Source organism: Aythya marila (genome assembly GCF_965140915.1).
Source record: "Aythya marila genome assembly, chromosome: 1".
In the NCBI taxonomy this organism is placed as follows: Eukaryota; Metazoa; Chordata; class Aves; order Anseriformes; family Anatidae; genus Aythya; species Aythya marila.
The window spans coordinates 193,994,956-194,022,321 of record NC_139042.1 but is presented as its reverse complement, the minus strand read 5'-3'; the positions used below and the strand labels follow the sequence as shown (position 1 = coordinate 194,022,321).

At 37.6% G+C, this 27,366-nt stretch overlaps 1 protein-coding gene across 1 annotated transcript in view; it reads right to left on the bottom strand.

Moving 5' to 3' along the window:
* The window catches only part of RELN (reelin), a 287,703-nt gene that overhangs the window by 221,726 nt on the left and 38,611 nt on the right, over positions 1-27,366 (bottom strand). Inside the window, exon 2 of the mRNA XM_082777470.1 lies at positions 20,619-20,729. Coding sequence (XP_082633596.1) covers positions 20,619-20,729 — 111 coding nt within the window. The remainder of the gene's footprint in view (positions 1-20,618; positions 20,730-27,366) is intronic.

The following is a 27,366-nucleotide window of genomic DNA, read 5'->3' as shown; positions in this document are numbered from 1 at the left end:
TCCCCAAGAAATGATTATGCTCATTTTATAAACAACACAGAGAGATAGCTGACTGTGATGGGCTCCACAGAAGGCTATCTATAACTTGTGTCCCGTCCCATTCAGTTGCACAAGAATTTCAAGCACTGCTTGATAACAGGGATTATAGAACACATAAAATTAATATATGCAGAAAAAAAAAAAAAAAAAAAAAAAAAGTAATTCCCCTTAGCTAGCCATACAGTATAACTATTAACAAGAAAATGAAAGAATTATTTTTCTTGCCAGCAGGCACTATTTTTTTTTTTTGACTCACTATCAAAAAAGAAAAAAAGAACTCTTGTAATGGAACACAGTTCATGAGCCAAAACATATTCCCATTCCCTATATTCACTGCAGATGTCCATAAGGATATTTATTTTTTCATTATTATTATTAATTCTACTCACTGTGCAAATGGAAATTTTCAGAGACTTGTAACTTGAGTGGGCAGTTTTAGGACAATGATACCATTACAGATAGCTACCTTGGTAAATTCAATTTCCTTTTTGAAGTGTAAAGAAGAGTTACTGAAAGATTGTCTAGAGAAGAACATTAAAGATAGAAAAAAAAAGAAAAAGAAAAAAAGAAAAAAAAAAAAACAACGCTGAAGTGAAGAGAGGTTATGATAAATCTCTGAGAAACAGTGGTGGGTAATGCATTTTTCATTTTGTTCTTTCTAGGTGCTTTGAAACCATGAAGGTAACTGGTATCAAGGAAGGACTGCACTATTACATGTAAATGTCATTTGGCTGCAGGACCATCCCAGAGTAACAATGTAGGGGAAGTAACAATGGCTGGTCTATGGCTGTGGAAACCAGCAAAGCTATAGTTTGTCACTGCCAGGTAGTGATTCCACAAATGTCTGGTGACGGAAACTTATAATGAACCGTGATCAAGATTATGAATGAAATTGGCTGAAACCGCAGAGACAGAAACAGCTCACTGCACTTTCCTTAGAAATCTGGATCAAAATGAACCTAACAATTCAGTGAAGCCTGAATATACACTAAAAAGTATCAAAGTTTCTTGTCCCAAAGATGAAACAAACATACCATTCCTACTTTTTTCACTAACATTTTAAGAAAAATTATATATTAGTAAATGAAAGTTGAAGATTACCTTCAAAATTCCCCACAAATACCACGTGAAATGAACAAATCTTTCTTGGTGAAGTGGATCATTTTAATATGATACATTATTCATCAAAAGTGTGAGACCACTGGATTGCTTGGCTCTACTCAAAGATGAGCTTGAAATGTCTCAGAGCATCTGGACAAGAACTCCATCTCTACAAGTATAGTTGTACTTGCAGTTGTGCTTCATATCAGTGTAGGTCTTCTTGCAGGAAAAAAGAGTAAGCTTGGACAACATATATCTTTATCTTGTTAGAGTTGAATCACTACTAGAAGATAGAATTTTGTTCATAGCTTCCTTCCTAGAACTTTTATTGTTATAACATTACATTTTTTTTTTTAATGCATAAAATATGTCTTAAAATCATATAATAATACAAGAATCATGTAATAACAAACCTTATATTAGAGTTTTTGAATCTTCTGTCCAGCTGAGATTTCCTGAAGGAATGCATTTCTCTGTTCCAACAATCTAACCAGGAATAATAGAACTCCTGCTTATGTTTTCTCCATAGAGCTCTACTGAGCTATGATGTGGTTATGTGGTTTTCCCTATAATTGCTCAAAGAAAGAACATCCCATTCTTCACTCTTTTCTGAAGGACCACCAATAGATTGTGTTATATGGAATTTAAAAATGCAGTTATGCCACATATCACAGCACATTCCTGGAATTCCCATATTGACCATGGATTGAAGACTGACCTCCATTTAGTACAAGCTATTTGTTTGAACTCCCTAGAAACCTACATCTGAGGTCCTGGATTAATTTTTCACAAGAAAGAAGATACATTTTTATTTGTACACGCTCATCTCTTAGTTCCTCTGTTCTAATATATTTTGCTTTTTTTTTTTCTCTTGGCTTCAGCAAACCTCCAATACCCAGCCTCCCCACCATACCTTTCTTCTCACTCTACTTGCTTCCACACTTTCCATAGACATTCCCATATGGAATCCCATATGGATTTGCTCTAAAACCTATCCCTTCAATCTACTTCTTTAAGAAGCTCTCAGATTACAAACCTCACTAGAGAACTGCAGAGATGAACTATCTTCACCTTCCTTCTTGAGAAGAAAACCCAAAACAATAACAAAAAAATCAATTAATACCATAGCAAAAACAGGGCTCATGAAATTCAGTGTACATTGGTCTTTCTGTCACTGATGTCTTTAGAAAGATGTGAAGATGTGCTCACAAAATCCAAGAGGTCCTGCACATACCTATCAAGTACTAAAGACTTTCTGGAACTAAAATGTCCCACAAATAATGAGAAAAAATAATTATAGTGCAATATGACATCAACAAATTAGTATTCTTCTCTATATTGTGCAGCCATTTGGCTGAAAATGAAAATTGAAGACTTTAAGTTTGGTTCATGACAATTACTAATTCTCTTTATTTCATAAAAACCCATTATTTGAAGGACCTTGATGTTTTCAGTGTCATATAAACATAACTGGTCTATGTTGTAATTAAACTTTGATCAAATTTTTAATGGGATCTCAGAGGAAAACAGTATTTGACTAACAGAGGCATTCTTCTGCATGTATTAATCAAGCTAATTCTTATTGAACTGCTTGAATTTCTTACAATAACTACTCTTCCCCATTGTTAATTAGCAGAGCATGGAAATAGTAGAATCTGCTTTAATATTTTCCATCAAGAATATCCTGAAACTTTTGATTTTAACTCTCAACACCTATTCACTTTTTATCAAAACATCACTTCCAGCTTTTCATGAGGTACTTTACTTAAAAACACCATATCCTTTTATTCAAAAATAGTCCAATACAATATAAAAGTATTTACTTATGGCATTAAGCACTTGAATCACTTGCACCAGCTGTCACTTACAAATCTTCATTCAATAGCACTTTCACGAGTATTGCTGTTTTGTCAGCGTTTTCGTTGGTAATCTGGAAGCAGATCTGAAATCACCAGCGGCAGTATTTTTTGAATGATACAAATATTGGAACAAACCCTCAGTCAGGTTAGTCAGACGGAATATGGTAAACAAAGTGTGACTCATTGGTAAAGTGAGTCTACTTTAAAAAGAAAGCAAAACAAACAGAATGCACAGAAACCTGTAGGAATGAGGAATCAAGGGGTACAAGAATACCTGTTGCTCAGGTTCACATTTTTAGAAGGAAGCTGAAAATTGCTACAGTCCAGAGAGAAGCTAATAATAAAATCTTTTGCTTGGATATGACACAGATCCTTTACACTAAAATCTTAGTGTTCCATCTCTATAGGTTATAATCTAGTTCTCAAAACTGAGATGTGATTTCATGTCAGTAGATCGGTAACCTTACATAAAGAAAATGGGAATTATAAAGGTCTTTTAGACACAGCTTAAAAGGTATAACAAGTTATGTCCTGGGAGCACTAACAAGCCACATTCAAATGAGAAGTTAGGCAACTTTTTAACCAGGGAGTATGATTGACCACTGGGGGGGGGGGGGGGGGGGGGGGGGGGGAAGAAAAAAAAATAAAAAATAAATTAGTTGCCTCTTGTAGAGATTGTAAGATCACACACCTTAGATAGTGACAAAAATAAGTTCAGCTCTAAGGTGGAAATAAGAGAAGAAAGCTCAATACTTGTTAGTCAATCACAGTCTCAATGTGGTACTGATGTGAAAAAAAGGGAAACACTACCCTAGAATGTATCTGCTCAATCATTTCTAGTAAGGATGGGGGGAGTATTAGTATGGCACTAGTAATACATTGCTAAGACATCACTTCAATTATTATGTGTAATTATGAACGCTTGTGTTCAAAAAAGATTAACTTAGGCTGAAGCAGCTGCGGAGAAGGACTACCAGCATGATGAGAAGAATGTAAAATATATCATAAAAGAAGACAGAAAAGGCTTGTCTTGTTTAGAGAGAGGATGACTGCTATTGCTATATATAACAGGGTTGTAAAGGAGCTGTTTAAGCCAAAGGACTATCGTGGTATAAGAACAAAGGGTAGAAACTGGACTTGAATAAATTTACTGTAATTTAGATCCTTCTTAATCACTAGGCAAATGAAGCATTGAAACATTTTTGCAATAGGAATTTGGGAGATAAAAACACTAACCAGCTTTAAGACAGAGCTTAAATCCACAGACATTCAAGCTTCAGCATCATTGTTACGGTTCTTGTGGCACCAGGGGACCAGAACCAAACCGCAAGGTCCCCATCTGGGGACAGTTCTCTGTCCACAAATACTCACCATGTGGGTCTTGTATTAAAAGGGGACAATCTTTCCCAAGCTGCAGGGTCTGCTGAAACAAGCATCAAACTTAAATCTTGATCAAGCCCTGAAGTTAGTATCTTTTCAACTTACCACCTCTCCAGGAAAGAAAATGCTGGCTCTTCTTAGAGCCAGCATAGTTTTCAGGGTTTCTATTAATGTTAAAAATCCACTTTTAGAATCTTCTAAATTCTATTTTTTTTTTTTTTTTTTCAAAATAAAGCTCAAATTCCACAGAAAATATCACAGTTAAATGGACACATACCAAAGACCATATATAGCTATGCAGCTTTTAGATCAGGCTGCCAATAATTAAATAAATAAATAAATAATATCTAGATATCAAATTATTTTTCACTATTTACCTTGTACTTCATGGAAACAGCAAGTACTGCTCAGCCACAGAAAGACAAGTTATCATTTATTAATAGCATTTCAACTTAATATTATCTTATTCCATTAAATAAATGTTGCTGCATGTACCTTTCTCGTTGCATGTAAAGTGGTGAAGCTGTGCTTTGCTATAATAGCAATCTAAATGCAGTATCTTTTCCTCCCCAAATCGTTCTGTTTTTTTTTGTTTGTTTGTTTGTTTGTTTAAATAGGTCATTTCATTACATTGGCTTCCGGAAACACTTCAGAATTATTATTTGTCCTCAGGGCACAACATTTACAAAATCTATTTATAAAGACTCTAAGGTATTTTCCCTTGATTAGAATAATTTTTAAACTATGTACAGCTTCCTATGCTTCTATTGGTTTTTGTTTTCTTGCATGTCATGACTGCTGTAATTAAAGTGATAGTTTCTCCCTTTCTTACTCTGAAAACTGTACCAGAACAAAACTGCAAGTAAAATGGCATAGAATTTAATGTTTAAGTGCAATTTCTTCACAGTGTAAAATCATTATTTATTTATTTATTTTAAACAAGGCACTTCTGTTCACATGGCTTCTAAGAACATGTAAAACCATGCCTACAATTGTTTCCCCTGAAAACATCCACTTGATGATATCCAGTTTTTATCAATACCTTTCATCTTTTTTCTCTGTTGCAACTGTTTGCTTTTAAAAGGTGGTTAGTTTTGTGGGTTTTTATTTTGTTTTGTTTTGTTTTGTTTTTCTGACAAATAAAGTAGAGCTAATACTGTATTTTTTATTTTATTAGTAAAATGAGGTGGATTTTTTTGTCATTTAAAATAGGCAATGAAAATAAAGACAAAGTAGAACGTTGTGCTAGACACTAATTCATGAAAGTAAACAACAGTTGAATGAGTTTTTAACTCATTTTGATATAAGGGTGGGATTTTTAAAATAAAAGGCATTGTTTTTTGAAGCCATTTATATTTCATTTCATTCATTTCATTTCATTCATTAAAAAAAAAAAAATATATGGAACAAAAGGCTCAAAATAAAGCACATAGCAAGATTACAATAGGTATGACTCAAGAACCTGGGCGCTCTCGTAACTCATCGGCAGATGTCTCCATTGGAAATTGCAAATGAATTCAGTTCAAAATTAAAATGCTTTTGGAGTCATTCACTAGGGACTGGAATTCAGCCTTTAAATACACATGGGAAACCATCAAATGTGAGTCAATAAAACAACGCATGAAAAGCCACTCATCCTGGCGAGACTCTTCTACACCAGCTTTTGAGAAAGCACTTCAGAGGGTTTGCAATAGCACAAATTCCACAGCCAGCATAAAAACAGATTGTGTTAGCAATAACCTTTCCTCCTTTTTCTTATCCTGTACCAGCAAGATGATGTTAAATAGAATAGCACTTAATAAATTAATTTACTTATTAAATAAAAAAGTTTCTACCTGTAGTTTTAAAGCTATACTTTAACCATAGATGCACTTCAGCTGCTTCCAAGGCTGAACTGTGAAGTGGTTTGTTACCATAACCAGACAATGTCCTGAGTCTCTGAAGCAGAAAAGCCAGGGTGGGGACTCGGCTCCAGACCGAGACAATGTAGACGTGCTTGCACAGGAGTCTCAGCTCCCTGCAGCTGGTAGAGGTCTGGCCACCCAAGCTCATGGAGCCCAAGGCATGGGACATCCCTCTGCCTTAGGGCACTCTAATCCCCTATGCTTTACCAGCTGTACTTACCGCACAGTAATGTCCAATGCCATCTCAGATGTTTAAGACATTGGGCAGAGGACAGATGTGACACAAGACATACTAGGGAGCCATCCATTAAGGTATGGGTGGGTGGATGAATATCCCTTGGCTTCCACTAAGTATAATGGAGACTACAGTGAAGATGAGTGCTCTGAGATGTGTGAATGTACATCCTAGCCCAGCTGGCATTTTAAATCTCTCTAAAGTGACATTTTTGCTTGGGACTGTAATTAGGCAGTGTCCACCTTCTTAAAGATAAAGGTAGAAAGGAAGAGAAGAGGAATTCATACAAGTCTCAACAGTTTCTTCTGCAAATAGTTTCTCTCAAAAGACAAAATCCTGGATTTCCTTCTTACATGTAAAATTCTGTACTTCAATGATTGCTTTACACTCAACTAAATCTAAGTTGGAACTATACCAAAATTCCTGAAGACATTTTCATAAATACACAGTATCAGTCTCCATATTTTACTGACAAATGTTGATATTACAAAGCTCAGTCATACAAAATGGCAAGGAAAATTAACCAGTTATAGCACTTTGTAAACATTTTACTTTAAGGACAACCACCACAGTCCATTGCTTCTGTCTGGTTTGTAAATTTATGCTTTGGATATTAATTGCAGTAAGTTTGCTAGAAGGGAGTCCTCTGCTATGGGCCAGAGATACTCTGCCACTGACTTACCTGTATTAAACTTTTAATGTTCTCATAATCTATTCAAAGTAGACACATTTTTTTTCCCCAGACTGTTGTCCATTTACAACAAATTTTACACATCTCTTCTTACGACAGTTAAGATCTTAAATCTAGTTTTCTGGGAAATAGCACAATAATTTCTTTTTCTTTAATTTAAAATGTTTCATATGCTATTAAATCAAAATCCTCTGTAACAAAATATTTGACCTTATGAAATCCTTCAGTCTCTGTGAGTCAATCTGTTCTATCCTGCTGAGTTCACTCAATCTAGCTAACTTTTTTAAGCACATGAAGAGATTACAACTTCATACTTGAATGAAACTATCCAGTGCAACCTTATTGCTTCTGTAGTTAATCAGCTCACTGCCACACAGCTCCATTTGCCCAGAACAACAAGGACTTGCCCTACCAAGCACAGCTACATCTCCCTTTGGATTTGTTTTTTCCACAGAATTGTCCACATGGCTAGTCTAAGAATGAACAATATGTCTGACACCATCTTAGAATAGTCTATAGTTGGCCTTGTAGCATTTGCACTCCCAATGCTTCATCTGTTTTACATTCTTACATTGTTCTATCAAATAAAGAAGCAACTGTGACACGACTTCTAGGGGTTTCTGATGCTCACAAAAATATGGGAGGTTCCTGTCACTTAACTTTGGATTTCTATTGTATTGAGATTCACAGCTGACCTACTCACCTTAGTTCCTTCTAAAATCAGTGGCAAGAAACAGTGACTTAGAGACAAATCACCTGTCTAGCTTAGATGGCAACTGCAGAGTAAGATGACTAATGTCCCCATAGTGCCTGTTTCTGTCCCCAGAGCAGAAAGGAAGCCAAGGGGGACCAGCTCAGCTGCTTGCCACAACCCTTTTTCATAACTGAATATGACAGATGTCTTTCAAAATTCCTCTGGATGAATAGCAGCTAATGTCAGAAAATTGGACCTTCAGAAGTACGTTTCATGTCAGTGTCAGTCCTTGGAAAATGGGGCACTTGAAGGCACGTCTGTGTGTGAATGCCTCAGCTTCCAGCCAGTCACCCAAATTCCCCACACAGAAAAAATTAAGTACCTAAAATTAATGGAGGAATTCCATCTATAGATAAAATACAGAAGAAAATCCTAAAATTTCCTGGGTTTAAAAATGTAAAATAGCAATAACTAAGTCCCCCAGAAATATTTCTCAAGATAAAAAGTGCAACAGTTCTTGAATCCTGCATATACTGCTCAGTTACAGTTTTTGAGCAGAGAACAAATAAACATTCCACACTAAGCAAAAAGTACTTTAGATTATCACACTTATTTGCAAATTCTTCAGTGCGAATCTGAATTTCATATTCATGCTAACTCTTTAGCCAAACTTCAATTAGAAACTTGTATATACTTTTATAGTCTCATTGAAAACTGCAGCTAAAGCAGCTTTACTTTGTGGAACATCCCAGTTTACTTTGGTTGAACTCTGACAGATTATGACTGAAGACTTTTTCAAGAGTTCACTACATCTTAGCCTTCCTTAAGCAAATGTTATGACAAAGCTGCCTGTGTGAGTGAATTACGACTACTGACTGGTCACTAGTTCCTGTGATATTACTTATTACACACTCAGTGATAAATTAAAGTACTTAACAAGAAAAAGTCATATCCAAGACATTTATCATGGAATTTAAAGATAGTAAAGTTTCATTTGCAGAGAGAAAATAATGAGTTTGGTGAGCAAGCAGATGGAATATTTCAACAAATCCACTATTCACATCAAAATGAAGAATTTACTTAATTTTTTAAAAAATTAAGACTAGCAGAATAAAACAGCTTTTAAATTTATTTATTTTTTAATCTAGACCTTATTAATGTTCATATTCTTCATCTTAACAGATAATGCTGTCAGTATTTATTGATTCAGTCTTCTGATAATTACATCATCCTTTCAGCATGTCAGAGAACGTCAAGGTGACTGTGATGACATGAGACTGGTGTACGACTCTAATGTCATAATATATTTGTGTCAGTTTTTTGTCCACAAACAGACATGTAACAACTCTCAAATTTGATCTTAGAAGAGCAAAATACTGACTTTATTAATAATCTGCTATGTAAAAATGCTCATTACTTGCTGTAATGCTGCCAAAGTAACATTGTCAAGTAATTATTTAAATAGTTTTATTTAAATAAAGTAGAACTCAGTATTTACACAAGTGCTGTATCTTTCCAGAACACCGTTGGGTCTTTCAATATTCAACTATTTAATTTGATTTTATCAGTGAAAAAAATTCTCACACAGCTGCAAAACATCTTTACTTTCCTTTACAGATGTCTGATACTATATTTGTTTATCACCTGGATTTCTTCTGAATGTTTGTTTCCTTCAAGAGTTCAACCAGCTCAAGCTTGGCTTTATGAAGACAAATGCTTTGGTTATAACCTGCCTTTGATTTTAATAATTACATTATTTTTCCTAAGGTTTGAAATGAGGCCAGGATTACAGCATATTGATTCATCTGACAAATGTAAAAAAATAAAATAAAAATCCTACTTTGTGGGTTTTAATGAAGTCATCTTGAAGTCATCTTGAAGTTACAAAGCATATTTTCTTTTCACAAGTATTCATATGACAGGAGTGTAGCAGTTCATAAAATATAATTAAACTCAGTCATTAGATAAACTAATAAAATATAAACAGATTTTGTTAGTAAGAAAAACAAACAACAAACAACAACATTTTTTTCTCCTTTTCTTTCAGTAGCTTTATAGAATAAGGTGCAAAGACATACCTGGATTGGCATGAGCACACTGTAATGATGGATTTTATTCAGTAATAAAATCCAGCTGGGCAGAACTGAGGAACACCCATGTCTCAGGGAATAAGAAACTCATGTGAGGGACTGCACTTCTTCTTTCTGGCAGTTTTGTAGTAAGGACTATTGGATTGAACTCACTTTAGGACAGAGTTGGACTCCTGCAAGGTAATATTTCCATATGTGAAGATTTCATAATTTTCACCTCAATCTATCCTCAAATTTTCTAACCTCTACAACATACTGTAACAGTACTGTGTTAGTAAACACCTTTTTTTATGGTGTGGCACAAGCTGTGAGTGAGACTTCGTGCCCATTCAAGGGCATAATGTTTCATTTCATCTGCAAGTTTGCAGATTACACAGAAGTTGGAGGACTCTCTGACAAGCCAGAGAGATGTGCTGCCATTCAGAGGGACCTCAATAAGCTCGAGAGGTAGTCTGATAGGAACCTCATCAAGTTCAACAAGAAGTGCAGGGTCCTGTACCTGGGGAGGAACAACCCAAGGCACCAGAACATGCTGGAGCCACCCAGCTGGAAACAGCTCTGCAGAACAGGACCTGGTAAGCCTGATGGACACCAAGATGAATGTGAGGCAGCAATGTGCCCTTGCTGCTAAGAAGGCTGCAAGGCATTCTTGGCTGCATTAGGAAAAGTATTGCCAAAAGGTTTAGGAAGTGATGCTTTCTCTCTACTCAGACTTGGTGAGAACACAGATGGAGTGCTGGGTCCAGTTCTGGGCCCCCTATTGCAGGAGGAACATGGACAGAGTCCAGCACGAAGATGATGAAGGGACTGGAGCACCTCTCCTATGATGGAAGCTGAGGGAGCTGGGGCTGTTCAGTCTGCAAAAGAGGAGATTCAGGGGGATCTCATCAGTGTCTATGAATACCTAAAGGGAAGGGGAGAAGAGGATGGAGCCAGGCTCTTTTCAGTGGTGCCCAGTGCCAGAACAAGAGGCAATGGACACAACCTGGGAGGTGCTGCCTGAACAGCAGGAGTACTTCTGTGCCATGTGGGTGACTGAGCACTGGCACAGGCTGCCCAGAGAGGCTGTGGGGTCTCCTCCTTGGAGACCTTCAGAAGCTGCCTGGACGTGGTCCTGGGCAGACTGATCTGGGTGTCCCTGCTTGGCCAAGGGTTGGACAGGAAGAATGCCAGAGGGCCCTTCATGCTTCAGCCATTCTGTGATTGTGTGGTTCTGCGACAACCCTTTCCTCTCTCCACCTGCCAACACTGCAGCTATGGCTGAGTGGGAGCAGCTCTGGGTGCTTTTGCCCTTTTCTCTGTGCAACAAGTGGTCAGAGAGCTGACCCTGCTCCCAGGGCATGGCACAGCAGCAAGGCCTTAGTACTCTTCTCTATTCAATGTATTTGCGTCTGATAAAAATGCAGATGTACCAAACATTTCCTACAGTAAGCAGTTCCCTTTCATTGGTATATTCTTAAAATTGGATTATACTTTTTACGAGATCTGGAACAGATTTTTATTGTGAACTATCTGTGAAAACATACAAACGATTATCAGTCATAACACTGATAACAGACAAGCAAACAGTGAAATAACTGGTACGACAGGTGATGATCAGGAGCTTAACATAGGGCTTTTGAGCTCCATTTTCCTATAAGTCTAATCAGCTCCACTTCCAAATATAACAAATTGGCAGATATGGAGGAAGCAGTCTGATCACAACATTTGTTTGCCATAATATGCCAGAAATTAGTTTACAAACTTGTCTTCAAAATTACAATAATAACCGTTTCCCAATATCATTTCACATTTGCAAGAGGCTTCAATGCATCTTAATTGATGAAGTCCAAGAGCCCCATAATTTCATCTTGAATATGTGATCGCTTCCCGATAAACACAAAATGCAGGGAAAATAATAGGCCTGGCACGACAGGAGAGTTCGGGAGAGGGGACTCTGACTGATTGTAGCAACACAACACATGACAATCAGGTATCACAGAAACGGGCACAAGACAAGAAATTATGCCGGCAGGCATGTTAGCAGTGTGAAGTTCTTGCAGCCACAGGAATATTTGCTTAATATATTCTGAGACATACCCATACAGAATGCAGTTTTTAGATGACCCTAGATTTCTAGATGATAGCTTTTTTTCCTCTTGTTTATCAAAGATATTCCTCTGTTGCTAAGAATTGCCATGCAACTTCAGCCTGTCAATCCAGCTGAATGTACCTCTCAAAACATGATGACAACATCTTTTATAAGGGAAAGTATTTTGTTATTGTTGTCACAGTCAATGAAGGCTTAATTTGTTTTTCCTTGACTTTTATGCACTATTATCTGTATTATAATAACAGTCATGTACAGTTAAAGATTGGGTTGTATTGTGCCAGTTCTGTATTGTACAGAATAATAAAGAAGAAAGTCCTTGCTTTAGAAATCATTCTCTAACTGGTGAACAAATAAGGCAAATATTAGAGTTAACAAAATAAAATAACAACAAAAGACAATTGGGTCACAAATAGACATTTCCTTAATCAATGCCAAACAGGAATGATTTTCTTATAAGCACAGAGAAGATGGATTTTGAGGTAAGATTCAATAAGAACAAAAAACTGAGCAAATCCACACACTTCCTCCCAAAGACAGGTCACTGTGGAGAATTACCCCAAAAGCTACATCACCATTGCTTCCTTTCTGGCTACTTCCTTTTTGCCTCCTGGCATGGAAAAGTGGGCTGGTCAAAGTCTCAGACTTTATGTGTGTGTTAATTACAAGCTAATACGCAAGAAAATGACCAGACCAACTCCATGTGTCTGGTTGCCACACATTTCCTTCTTCCATCTGTCTTGGGTTTGTTTGTTTGTTTGTTTGTTTGTTTTCTGAACTGAGTGCAGTGTAGGAGAATCTGATGTATCGGGTTCTAGTAGCTGTGGTGGGGGTCCTTGCCTATCTCAGCCATGGCAGTGCTTAGGGGGAAGATCAGAAAATCTCCACAACCGAGCAATTACAGGCTTACGAACTAGTCCAAGAGACTTAAGAGTTTCTGGGACCACTCATGAGAGCAGACAAGCTGATTCAATCTCTAAGATTCAGAGGCCTAAAGGGAACCTCACTGGGTTTTAGGTGGGATTTAAATGGTTGGATCTGTGTAGCGCTGCTGTGCTTTACCTTTGTCCCACACCTAGAAACTCTACAAATTTGTCACTTGCACCAGATTTTCCCACATGGTTACTACTCAAGTCTATCTCATTTTCCAGGTGCCAAGTCTGACATATAGGATCTGACACGTGGAATGAACTGGAACTTCTCAACATACAAATTGCTGTACAGTACTGGGTGTCTCTAAAAGCCAGATCACAGCTCTCTTAAGGTGGATGCCAAACTTACAGGATACTGCTTGATCTTAATCATTTGTTTTATTTTCCGATTGGTAAATGGAGATAAAACCACAAGTGTCACTGTACGTTTCCTTTTGTTTTTACATAAAAATAAAGATTTGGAATGTGCTGGTTAATGGCATTCAAAATGCAGCAATTGAAGGTGGTATTTGAAAATTGAGTGAAATAAGGAGAATGAGAAAGAAATACATACGTAAAAATGTGTACATGTGTACACATATATAAATTACTCCACATTACTAAAAAGACCTATAATTTGCACATTTTGAAAAATATTACTTACTGCTTTCAATAGCTATTAGTACAGATTAAAAATCACCAACCTGTCACAATGAATATTTTAATCTCTTAATATATTTTTTATGAAATCCATACCTTATTGGGATCAGATTCCTCTCAGGGATATGAACCAGCCAAAAAAAATGATAACTTCACAAAGTTTTACATCAGTTTTTTACTACATGCCTTATATTAAAAATTGAAATTCAATAATAATAATAATAATAAAATCACATTAAAATTCTATGATGCTGTAAGGTTTTCCCTTACCATTTTCTAGCCATCCCAGGGAAGAAAACCACATGTATATAAGACCTGAAAAACCATCACTACAGAATAAACATTCTTGCTAAATTAGACCAGAATGGGCCTCAACACATCAATTAGCACTTTACTTTTGGCTATGTAGAACTGCTTCTAAAGGGATTTTCTTGTTTGAAAACTACAGGGGCCCTTTTACAAGCACTACCACACTGTAAAATTTTCCTCTGTTTCCACCACAGTGACCACCTATCCTTCCATCTGTAAAACATTAATTGTTGCTTGTAGTGTTGAACTGCCATCTGCACCCGCTATTCAAAACTAACAAATACAAAAAATATTACACATGCCCCACATTTACGTAGGCTCATTCTACTTTTCAACCTTGGCCACCTTGACAACACCATTACTAATAGGCTCTATAGGTATATTTGTAAGGTTAAAAGCTTGAATTATTGTACTGTCATCATTATAATTCACCAAAGATGTTTGAAATAAATCATGGAGCAGATGCCATCATTCACTTTTATGTATGTTAAATTGCAGTGTAACTCAGGGCTTTTCAGCAGATTAGGCAAAATTGGATTTTGATGTCCAAGACCCAGGGCTGATAAGCTGTTTCTGCCCCAGCAGGCAGTTGGGTTAAAGCTGACAAGTACAAGAGCACTTGAAGAAATGGGTGAAGGTGTTCAAGGTGATGCGGCTGGATTGCACTACACCCAAACGAGGCCAATTTAAGTATTTTCAGCATTTCTTGTTCCTCCACCCTCGGGTCACTGTCTGCCTCAGCCATGTAAGTGTGGGGAATCTTCCTTCTCAGCAGGTGGACACAGTTCCCTGTTGGGTCAGCAACAGTTAATATCTTTGCCACTTGAATGAATAAAGCTTAAGCCCTTTGTCTAAGACACATACGATAGTCTTTTTTTTTTTTTTTTTGTAGAAATGGTCAACTTTTGGCCATAAATACATTTAAGTGGTAATTAAACAAACATCTTGACAGACAAACTTTGAAAGTTTTGTGGTTGCTATAGCTTTGTTACATGTATTTGGCAGAGGGGAGTATCTTAAAATTAAACTCAAATGTAAACTTTCTTGACCAATGTCAGTTTGGCACCAACTCACTATTTAATTGACTGTTAACAAATTCTCCAAGATATGACTGCTATACAGATATTTTATCTTCCTGTTAATTGGTAATTATGCATTGGCAGGAAAAACAGTGTTTCTTTCCAATTATTCCAGAACTCAGTGATTATTTAAACTTTGCTAATTAGCAGCGGAGGATTGGTACAACTTCTGGGCAAATTGTATTTGATAATCCCTATTAAAATATACATGGCAGTAGTTGACTTGTAACAAACTAGAAAAAAAAAAAAAGTGGCAGTTCAAAGGGTATTAGATACAGCACAAGGCAAATGGGGGCCTATTAAAATTTCCCCAACTGTTCTAATGAGAATGCCGAGGGTCATTTCTTCCTAGTTTACCATCTGTTTGGTTTCTGGCAAATATCTCTGGTGTGAAGGGAGGGTCCTGGAGCCCATTTGGCTTGTCACAAAGTAAACCAGGGATCCACAGCAATTTCAGTAAGTTATAGAACTGCACTTCAAGAGCAGTCGTATATACATAGCTGAAAACTTTTTCTCAAGAGCTGGCATTTGCTGATTATTCCTTACTTTTTAAGGCTGTGAGCAAGCATGGAGAGGCAAAGACTGAGCGGGAGGGAGCAGCTTTGTAGGCTCACCTAACAATAAAAATCCAACAGTTGGCCTTTTTCCATCTTAAAATGTCAGCGGGGGATATTTTCTTTTATCTGTCACAATCTGCAAGCAAAACATTGCCCCAGAACCAACAGTGTTTAAGCACGAAATGATGCCAAAACTGAGCCTCTGGAGGCTTCAAACCACATGCCCAGTGCAGGAGCAGGGGGAGCACGTGGGCTCCTCTGACGTCTCCAGTGCTCAGTCTGGACCAAGGTACCACCTGCACAACCAGAGCACATCCCACTGTACCTTCTTGGAGATGGCACTCTGGTGCCCGTCTACTACTTGGGCACCTTCTTTGCCCTTCTTCCTCCAGGGATGAGATCAGAAGCACCATCAATGACTCCCACCTGCAGTAACCCTGCCCTAAGACTACAAGTGACCTGCAAACCTGATCACAAAGATCCTTCAGCCATAAATTTAAAGGGGTTTTGGTTTTAGTCTGGAATGAAAATATGCATGTAATCAAAACATTGAGCAGGGGATTATGCGAAGACTGTCTTAATTCTGTCAAAAGGGAATAGAGTAATTTAAAAGAGCATAAGACAGAATGTAATGCCAAGAAATTATTTCTGATGATTGCTCTTTCCAGGCATTTTTCTAGGAAATTTATTACTCACCATACTTTAAGTAATATTTGTAACTATTTATTTTATTTTATTTTATTTTATTTTATTTTATTTTATTTTATTTTATTTTATTTTATTTTATTTTATTTTATTTTATTTTTTAAATCTCAGAGACTCAATGTATTACTTACAGGAATGGCGACAACTTTCATAATATACAAACAAAGAACTGCAAAACGGGAAAACTTCACAATGATCTTTGAAAGGATGATCTTTCATATACTCTTTTAAAAGATGACCTATTTTGTTTGATGACTATTTTGTTTGTTTGTTTGTTTTGTTTTCTAGAATATGCAATTCCCCTGTTCAGGCACTAAAACGTTTCCAGATAACATCACTCTCATAGTCTCTTACAAAGTAGCTCACAGAGACCTAAAATAGTAGCTCACAAGATCTAAAATTCACCAGGAGTTTATAACCTCACTGTAGAAAGGAGACATCTGTTTTAAAAGATAGTAACTTACAAGTTGTATAAACCTACACAGAAAACATACCCCAATTTTTTTTTTAGTCGATTAGGCTGGTAGTGACACTTCCCAGTGCAGGGAGAGCTTTGGATCCACTGTCTCTACCATAAATAACAGAACCTATATACTTTCTAAAGGGCCTTTTAAATTTAGGTTAAAAGGCTAAAGTATATGTGAGCATTATCATAAAATTGCTTGTTTATTCTGTGCTCATTAAAATATAAACATTAGTGTAATGATTAACTATGATTTTACAGAAAATTAGATAATTTTTTTTAGTGTAACTGTGGCTTATATTTTCTGTAATGAGGACAGACTCAGGTTCTCAGCACACAGTGCTCCTTATCGCTGCTAAGGGATTATGCTCTAATCTTCTCCTTTAATTGCATAAATGATATTGCATTTCTTGCTTTCAAGTCCATATAGTTGTGGAGGAGCTGAACTGCTTTCTCATACTTATGACTATGTATCAGTCCCCCTACCACTCCCCAGCACCACTGAACCTCAATTTCATTTGGAAGCCATCGTTCCATTCAAACCCCATCACTGCATTTGAAGGTTCCAAATGTGTTTTGTGGTACTAATCAATGCCGCTCTTTTATTATATTTTTGGAAGAAGTCTAGCAGTGAGAGCCCCCAAATGACCATATGGACATCCTGGCCATGTGGGAGAGTAGCCCTAGTGGGCTGATAAACCCCAGAGTGCAACTAGCAAATGCCACAAGATGTAGAAAAGAAACAAACAGCAGCAAGGGCTCTCAGAGTCAAAAGCAAGAGAAAAGCAAGGACACACAGGGATGGAGAGATCCTTCATGAGTCCAAAGTGTGCCGAGAGAGAGAGACGGGGTGTTAATGATATGGCTTGAAAAAGAGGGAGACGACAAGCAAGAATGAAGCTTTAAGGGCAATACTGAAGGAAGTGGAAAGGAGTCTCAGATACACATCCCACAGGTTCAGACATGAGAGTGGAAACAATACTGGAGAGATGCAATTCAGGATATCTGTTGCTTCAAAGGGATCTTACAAAGAAAACAACACTGTCTAAAAGTTAGATTTGGGGACAATTTCTTTTCTAGGGACCATCACAATTTGTTTGATGAGGTTTCCACTATACATTTATGCTTTATCCCTGTTCTAATTTCAGATTTACAGATTTAGTTTTACTTTAGCTGAATCCAGACAATGGTTCAGCCTGGGACAAAAGATGAATAAATAAGATGACTATTAATTTTATTCCCAAAAGCTGACTCATATCTCCCTCCAGGAGTTGTTAAAAAGTTTTCCAAATAAATATTTCAGCAAGTTTCATGTTGGTATAATCCCACAGGAAAACAAACAAACAAACAAACAAAAAACATGAACTATTTCTTTGGCTGCACAATATATACTAAAAAGAAAGAATTCATAACCCTTGTAATTAAACCTGCTAGTACTATCATTTTATCTGTTTTCTTCAAAGTTCTTGACATGGTTAACTAACTGCGGTAACTGACAGTGATTGTGTGTCTATCAAGTGATTTCCTAAATTAGGTAATTAAAAGACAATTGTAGCCACAATATAGTAACTTATGGCACAAAAGACAGGTTTGTGTATGTTGGGAAGAATTCATAGAGTTGGGGCAGACTAGAAGATTATGATAATCTAGCATGACCTCCTGTGTAATGCAGACAAGAGTATTTCAGTGGTAATATTACAAGGGAGGAAAAATATTCTTCCCTGCTCTGTAAGTAACTACTATCAACCGAATTTCAGAATATTGTTATGCTTGTTTTTTTAAAGAACCATCTTTGTCTACCCACCCACTCTATGCTAAAACCACACAAATCTTTGATTTGTCTCTAAACCTTACACAGTTCTCAACATTTAAAAAAAGATTAATTCCAGCAAGCTGAATCTACTGTGAACATCCCAATCACTTGCTGGAAAGGAGGAGCAGCTTCTTTGCTAATTAGAAATGATGACACAACAGATGGATCCAGGCTTTCTTGAAAAAGTGCTTTAAGTTTTCTTCAGAAAATGAAACAATTCCATTTCTACCTGCTAAGATATTAAATTATACATTACATACTGTAGAGACTACTCTTTCTTTCAACAGCAGACTGTAAATTTAAAATTACTGTTAACTTTTAAAGTACCAAATAGTTTTAAGTGCAGATCAGTCACATGTTAAATGCTTTATGGAAGAGTCCAGCTCTTACTGAAGAGTGGAGAAAGAAGTTTGTGTAATTTTCCATGGTGGGAGCCATCAGTCCCATGCCTGACTGCTTGCACACCACTTTGTCTTTCAGACTTACCCAGCCCATAGTCTTGTATTTTCTTTTGGAACATGTGGAACTGGTTTATTTGTTGGTTATCTTACCAGCAATGGAATGGTCAAAGCAACACCTCCAGAGCTATACAGTGACCTTCAGCAAACTGAAACAGGCTATGTCTTTTTTCCTGTCACTCATCTCAAGGTAGCATAAGGTCTGTCAAAGTGAGAAACCCTGTAACAGCCCCTCTCCACAAATAGAGATACAAATTCGGGAAAAAATGCAGGCCTACTCTGGTAAATGCACAAAGTTATTTAGGTTCTTAAAATATTTTACTTGCATTCAATTCTTAAATTATTTAAGTGTGATTAAACATGGCACACATGTCTTGCCTGGTGAGTTTTCAGCACAAAGTGAAGATCTCCCCAGTGACATGAACTAAAGACCTATTTTCTGGAAAGATAGGCTTCCCAGCTGTTTGGTCCCCCAGAAATTTCCCACCATTAAGTGTTTTCCTCCTCTTTTACCCTGACAGATCTCACTCAGAGTGGTGGGCAATGAGAAAGAACAGCATTGCTTCTTCCAGAAAAAAAGCATCTTTTTGTTCATTTTATCTTACTCAGTTTGAGGTTAATCACTGGTGCTATTCACAGGAGTAGAGCTATTCTCAAGGTATTCCTCAACTCACATTTTTAAATAATGTGTTATTTATAACATGAGCTCACTTACATTACACTATTTCATTTATGACCAAGTATACCACTGCTGTATGACGCTCGCAGGCCCAAGAAAGTTTCATATGCATTATGACAGAGTTAATTAAAAGAAAACATGATCACCACCAGGTATCACCATGGTATCATAGAGATAATATTTTGGTTTTTGGAAGATTATTTGTAAAAATATAAAAAATACTGCCTTATAACAACCTGATGAACATATAGTGGTAAATTACTTGCAGAAATGTGGAAGGTAGTTTTCAAAAGTGCTTGTCCTTAATGCAGTTGGCTTCGCTTCTGCCACTGAATGCAACGGCAGAACCTGAAGCATATAAAAGTTTCACAAAAACCTTTCCTACTGCTTGTACTACAACTCTGTTTTTTCCCACATGGAAAATAATTGGTTATATAAAATACATTGGCCAGTATTCCAGTTTTAAGGAAGATACTATTGTTAAGTGGATTGAAAAAGTAGGTTGACATTAAGTTCAAAGGAATCAGCTTTTTAGTCCAAGAAGAATTAAATGTTTGGAGTTAAATGTTTCAGTTTATACCAAAAGTCACCCAATTTATAAAAGGCTGCTCTGCCCAGATCAGCTGCTGAGGTTTTTCTTCTTTTAAAATTCGTATAATTCGGTATACCAAAAATCAGTATACAGGGCTGACCAAAGACAGAGAAAGTGGAGGAAGGAATGCAAGCTGCCTAAAAACTGCCACTGCCTTATCTCATTGACTCCCACTGACTTTCATGTGTTGTTGATTACTGAGTCTAACTCATAGTGTAAATAACCATGTTGTTATTGATGTTCTCTCACCAAGCACTGGACCGAGTATTAATTAGCCTGGGTTGCAGAACATGAATTACACCAGACTTACCAAATCCAAAAGCACTGGAACCACCAACACTCTGGGAAGCCTGAACACTGGTAGAGGTGTATAGGCCAGTCACCAGTAAGCCATCAAAGAAGGTACTTGTTGAAATAGTCACTGAAATGAGAGAAATAAAATGTGTAATTATTTACAAGCAGTATTTAAAACCCTACACACATTCTGTGAACAGACTTGCCATTGAACTAGATCCCAGCTACACCTTCTGTACAACAAATTTGGCTAATTCCCCAATACTTATAACACTTCAGCGACTTTAAATTGGCTTTCCCATGTAATTTTCCCAAACAACTTGCTCAGCATTCAAGCTGTGAGTGCCAAGTTTCAGTATGCACTTTTGCAACTTCCTCAGGGTTTACTTAAAGAAAATTGACTGTTTTACAAGTAAACAACTTGTGTTTATTGGTGTTTGAGTCAGCTTCTATTCCTAAATGAATCATAAGTCATGTACCAGCAATCATCTACAGCAGGCACCAGACAGAAACTGAGTACTACAACAGGATCTGAAATGAACATGTGAATAGCGGTGGTGGCTATCTCTACTTGGGAAGCTTCCTTTGTTAGCGGTACAAAACTAAGCTATACCATAGAAACTAAATGCATGAATTAATAAAACATAGCACTGGAATATATGGCTTGTAAGTAATTGTCAATACATTAGAATATAGTAAAAGCAATGAAATAACCAGGATTGTTTTGATATTGTTCTTTTGGGATTTAGAGTGCTATTGTTCTTTTGGGATTTAGAGTGCTATGTTACAGTTATCATATGTATTATAGTATTGTACACTTAAGTTATATGAGATATGTAATCTGTCATTACAGATTACATAAATTTAAATAACTCATTAATATATTTTTAAGAGATTCTTAGATATTAACAGTAAAGTAATCATCCAAATAACTTCTACAAGTAGCAATAGAATCTAGGTATTCTTTGTTAAAACTGACTGTTCACAATACCTATTTACTTCTTATAAACACTAATTCTCACATTTTTATTTTGGCATCCTTCAGATTGTATCCCTCTACACACGTTAACAGCTTCAGTGGTTCTGTCTTGGAAGGACCTAAATTATTCAGTGATAGGTTTTTCCCATTATATAAATGCAATATCCTTTATAGCCAGAATGACTTCTCTGACTTCTCTTCAGCAGCACGCAACCTTCCTTGCTTCATAATATCCTATCCATATACCTCTGAAAAATACCATATACCTCTAAAAAAAAAGTAGTTAGCTTTACAATTAGGTAAATTTTATTCTCTTTCTCCCCTGAACTTTTTCATCCTTTTCAATGTTATTTGTTGCAAATCTTTACCTATATTTATTTAAATGTGGACAAAACTACAAACTACATTGCAAATCTATGTCCTACTAAATAGGATATATATATATATATATATTTTAACTGCATAAATTAACAAGGGCAAAGAACCTGAAAGGAGATCAAAACAAAAACACAAAAACATTTCCCTGCTGAAGAAGAGTCCAATAATTTGTAGTTTGGTATACTGAGTTACCACCCTGGTTCTGCTTTTATACTTTAATCCCTTAACACACAGAGATCAGTACTTAACAAGATTGCTGATAAAGTCTGACCTCTCTTTACTTCATGTTCCTCCTCCCCAAATTCTTTTATCTTGCTGGAACGTCATGACTGGCCAAGGAACTGAACAGTGCTGTGAGGTAACTCCAAGTACATTTACTGGTGAGGTACATGCAGCGATGTAACATTAATTTTTATTTTTTAAATCCAAACAGTCATTTAATGTGTCATTCAGGCTACATTGGCTAAAACTTACTAAGAAATATCTAAAGAACATGCAAACATTGACAGTGGCTTAATTTGCTCTGAGGGGCAATATATACCATATTTAATTTATTCTTCAACACTTAGTATTTAATTAACTTCCTTTCTTTGATTATTTGATAGTATACTCAATATACTGCATCCAAATTTTCTGCTCCCAAGACTCCAAATCTCTGTGTTTTACAATAGACATTTCCCCTGAATGCAGACTGCAGGTTCAGAGCCATATACTCAATTTTTAAGAAGTGGCCACTTCTAAGATATGTCTTAAAAGAACAGCAAAAGGGCCTAGACTTTTAGAAAATAAAAGAAGTATTATAGAGGGAAGGAGAAAATCAAACAAGCAAATAATGAGTTCTTCTTCTTTTGATGATGAAGTGGTGAATAACACAGAACCTTTTCTTCCCTTTGTGCTTTTATAGCAACAAAAAGGCAAAACATATGTTGAAAAAATATGCCTATGCGTTATTTTTGAAGACTTGGCAAAACAGTCAGTGAAAAGCATTCATAGAAGGGCACTGGGCTAGTACTTCACTGCCATTTTGTTTCCCTGTGGGGAAGCATCTTATTCTGTACTGAATAGGATATAATGCAAAACCCTACTGTGAACAGGTGACCAGTTTCTCTCTGGGAAAGAAGTGATATTTTACAATGCCCTGTATTTGATTTTGGACATATTTGTGTGATTGTCAACCCTCATTTTACATGAGCATGTAATAGGTCAATTTTTATTGTTGAAAAATTTCCAACACAGTATGGCTCCCTCATTAAGCCTCTGGGAAACTGCACAACGCCTCTAGCACGTTTTTTAAAAACAGAGCACTAGGCTGTTATTATACACGTGTCATACATTTCAGAATAATTTCATAGTTCTTCAAGAGGAAAAAAATTAATCATGACATTCTCAGTGATGACTTTTTTCTCTATCCAGTGGTGAAATATATCAGATTCCCATAAAATGAAAGAAAAGACACACCATGCCAAGTGCTAAAGACCAAGACCAGCAACAGGACCATGGCTTTATTTTGGGCTAGGGCTTGTTCCTGAGGGCTCTCAGCTTCCCCTTCCAAGATCAACAAAAATATTCTTCTGAGATTCCCTCCATCAGGCTTTGTTTCTGCCTCTACCTTGGCTCATGCTGTGTGCAGTTGATGCCAAATATCTGGCTCTTCAAGAGCACGGAATGATGCTGAGGCCCACCTGGACCACAGACAACACCTGGAGGGGCACAGCTGCACCAGGCACCCGGCACTTGGTGGCAAGGGGGGCCTGGTGCAGACCCAGCACCCACCTTGTAGCACCTGGTGGGCCACACAGCTTCCACAACACCAAACGGGACTCCTGAAACAATTGCATGAAGTAGCACTTTGAAAGGGGATGGCAGAAAGGAGAATGAGGATTCCCTGTGCCATCCTCCACAACACCCTCCTTAGGAAGAGAATTTGGGTGAGCACAGATGTGAGGAGCCCTCCCCAACCCCGAGGACTGCCCAGGTGAGCAACAGGGACATCAGCATTTCCACCCCATCCTGGCTGCTGCCCTGGGGCGAGTGGAGAGCCCTGGCTCATTTCTCTCACCCAATGGTCTTGGAAGGGGAAGGCAGCTTGCGAGAGAGCAGGGTGCCCATGACACAGACATATGTAGGGAGCCCTTGGCTGCCCCGAAATAACCCAGTGACAAGAACTGAGAATATCTTTCTGGGAATGGCATACTCAAGGCTCTGATCATTTGCATACTGCAAATATTAGAGGCAATGTTGGTAACTGCTACTTTAACAGTTGCCCAATATTTCCCATTGTAAGCCTCTATTTTCAGATCCTTAGATCTTTGCCAAGTTTTACTCTCTTGGTTGTTTTTTTTTTTTTTTTTTTTTTTTTTTAATTATTTTATTTTTCATGATAAGTGTGTGCTTCACGCTGATTGAATTATTTGAAGAAGAAAATTCATTCAAACACTTCATTCATTTCCGAGATGAGGTTAGAGGGAAAGATTGCATTGCCCCAGCAAAAATTTTCCAGTGTTCTTCACTTTCATCAGTTCCTTCGCTCCAAAGGAACTGAAATTTCAAAAGGGTATGGCTTTGGTGTAAGAGATATCCTCCAAGCTTGGACAAATTATAAACACATGGAAAAATTCAGAGTTCACACACGTTCAATGAAGGCATTTTCATTTTTAGCATCTAAATATTTCTGGAGATTCTGTCCTCTCTTAACACTCTCAGAGTGCTTGGTGATTTGGGTACTGACTCAGAGCTTGTTGAAAAAAATTCTGTGAAATATATTTCGGTCTGGTTACCCTGCTTTGTAGGAGCAGAAGTGCTTGGTGGAGATTTCAGTTCCAATGATCTTTTTTACCTGGGAAGTTTCTCAGTGTTTTAAAGCAGAAAGTGATGTCAGCTGGTTGGAAAGAAAGGGCAAAAATGAGGGATCTTAAACAAAAGTCTAAGCCTTGTGAAAAAAAAAAATAAATAAATCAATTCAGCAGAATATCATTTCTCAAAAAGCTCAAAAATGTGCAAAATGTCACAAGAATTAAGTTACCCCTAAAGTTGGACCAGCACCATCCCAATAACTTAATGTCAGGAGACATAAAAGCAAATCTTTTTTTCAGGATCTCACAGGAGAACAGTGAGTGAGGTGGGTTGGGGGAGGTAGTGACACTGGGATAAATGCAGTGAATAGGAGAAGAGAGACTTTTTGGAGAAGAACTGGGGAGTGATGGACAAGAAGAGACAATGGCCAGGCAAAGCAGCAGTGAGAAGGTGATGGAAAAGAGGAAATTGCATCTGTAGAAGTGGGCTGGGAATACTGGAGATGTTTAGTACAAGGGATTCAAACAGGACAGGCTCCCCAGGGCAGTGGGCACAGCAGTGGGCCTGCTGGAGTTCAGGAAGTGTTTCAACAACGCTCTTAGACACATGGTCTGATTTTTGGGTGGTTTTGTGTGGAACCAAGAGTTGAACTTGATGATACTTGTGGGTCCCTTCCAGCTCAAGGTATTCTATGATTCTAGAAAAATTTCAGGTCTCAAATTATGCGGATAGGAACATATGGGTTAGGTGGAAAAATTCAGTTTCTTTTGCAAAAACATCCACAAAAACAGCAGTATATCAAGGGAAACAACACAGAAATATCCACCAGTGCCACCTTGCCCTACTCTTTTTTCTGTACAATGGTTGCTGTCATACAACTTTTTTCAGACAATAGCATTTCTGGAAATCGTGAGGCGTGAGGCCCACACCTCAATTTTCCACACACAGACACACACACTCACAATCGTAGAAAACTGCTGAATGCAACTCCCTGAATTCTAAGCACATGCACGCTGCTGTGCTCTCCTAGAGTAATCACAGAGACCAGCCATGCGGGCAGGCTGGCCTGATCCTCCAGGGAGTGGTGAGGTGCTACTTCATTGAGAGCCAGGGGGATGAGGCAGCCAGAGATGCCTCACGCTTCACACAGCAGGTTTCTGCCAAGCCCTGGCCTTGGTGCCTCCTGTGGGACAAGGAGCAGTGGCACCTCCAGCAATGCCGGGGGCTGACACATCTTGAGGAGGAAGCAGGTCAGGAGGAAGAAGGCTGGCAAAGCTGCTGATGCATGTGTACCACAGGTGGAGGTAGCAGCGTAACAGCAGGCTTTGAACTGCAGTCATTTTCAGATATTTCTGAGAAGCTTGGCCTATGAACATCATGTTCAATGCCTTTTCAGTGTTACATGCTACACATGACATTTACTGCCATAGAAATCTATTAATCTGTTTAAGTACTTGCATAAAATTTGCCTTATGTTCTCCTGAGGGACCAATTTACTCTCCTAAAATGTAGCTGTGTTATGATTGATACTCAAAATGCTTAAAATACAGACAATGTATCTAAGCTCTAAAGACATAAAAACTGCTTGATGGACAAAGCAGATCATCCCAGGAGATACATGGCACTGACGGGTCTTACTGAATGTTTGTTCTTTAGCATCGGCTAAATGTCAGTAAGAGGGCTGATACATGCAGAAATTCTACTGAACTTGCAGCTGCTATTGTTGACAGTAAGTTTAAAAAGGACTAGATATAGAGATGCAGATATGACGTGGGAAACAGCAGGAGTGGAGACTTAACAGAGTTCAAGAAAGTATTAATAAAGACAAGAATCTTTGAAGCCCCATAACTGTTTATGTAAGTCAAGTCACATAGCCTCAGTGTAAAACTGCAGTTTTCTAGACCATGAAGAAAACAGAAAAGAAGTTTGAAATGAGAAATGGGATCACTGCAGACAGCAAACCTCTGAAAATGAGACTTTCTTGCATTAAAGCAAGGACAGGCAGTTTTTAAGGTTCTTCTAAAGGTCAAAGCCAGTTCCTTATAATACTGCAATACTGCATCACAGCACACCTGGGCCATGGTTGGAAACTTTCCTCTTAGACAATAAATTACTTATACTGAGGCCATTCTTTCCTTCTTTTTCTTTTTTTTTTTTTTTTCCTTGACTCCCCAAAAAATATATCAGTTGTGCAATGGCACCAGTCAGAGAGGCTGCTCTTCCTCTACAATGCCACGACTTTCACAGGCAACTACAAAAGAAATGGAGACTGACAGCAAATCCAGCAAAGTCTGTCAATGTCACACTGTGTTTAGCACCAAGCAGAGATTAACACTCCCTAAAGCATTCAGCAGTGGGAATGCAATCTGGAGACAGTGTACATGGGATTACCCCAGCTCGCACGCTTGCATGCAAACACACTGACTCACTTTTTCACCTCAAAAGATGAAGAACAACCAACTCATGAGCAAATTGGAAGATTCACCTAGGAGACCAGCAGAGACACTCCATCCTCCAAATCTCATTTTCTACTCCCTCATCTGCAGATATCACGTGTGGTTCAACCCTATCGATGACATTCCTATAGGATCCAGGCAGACAACATGCCAGGAGA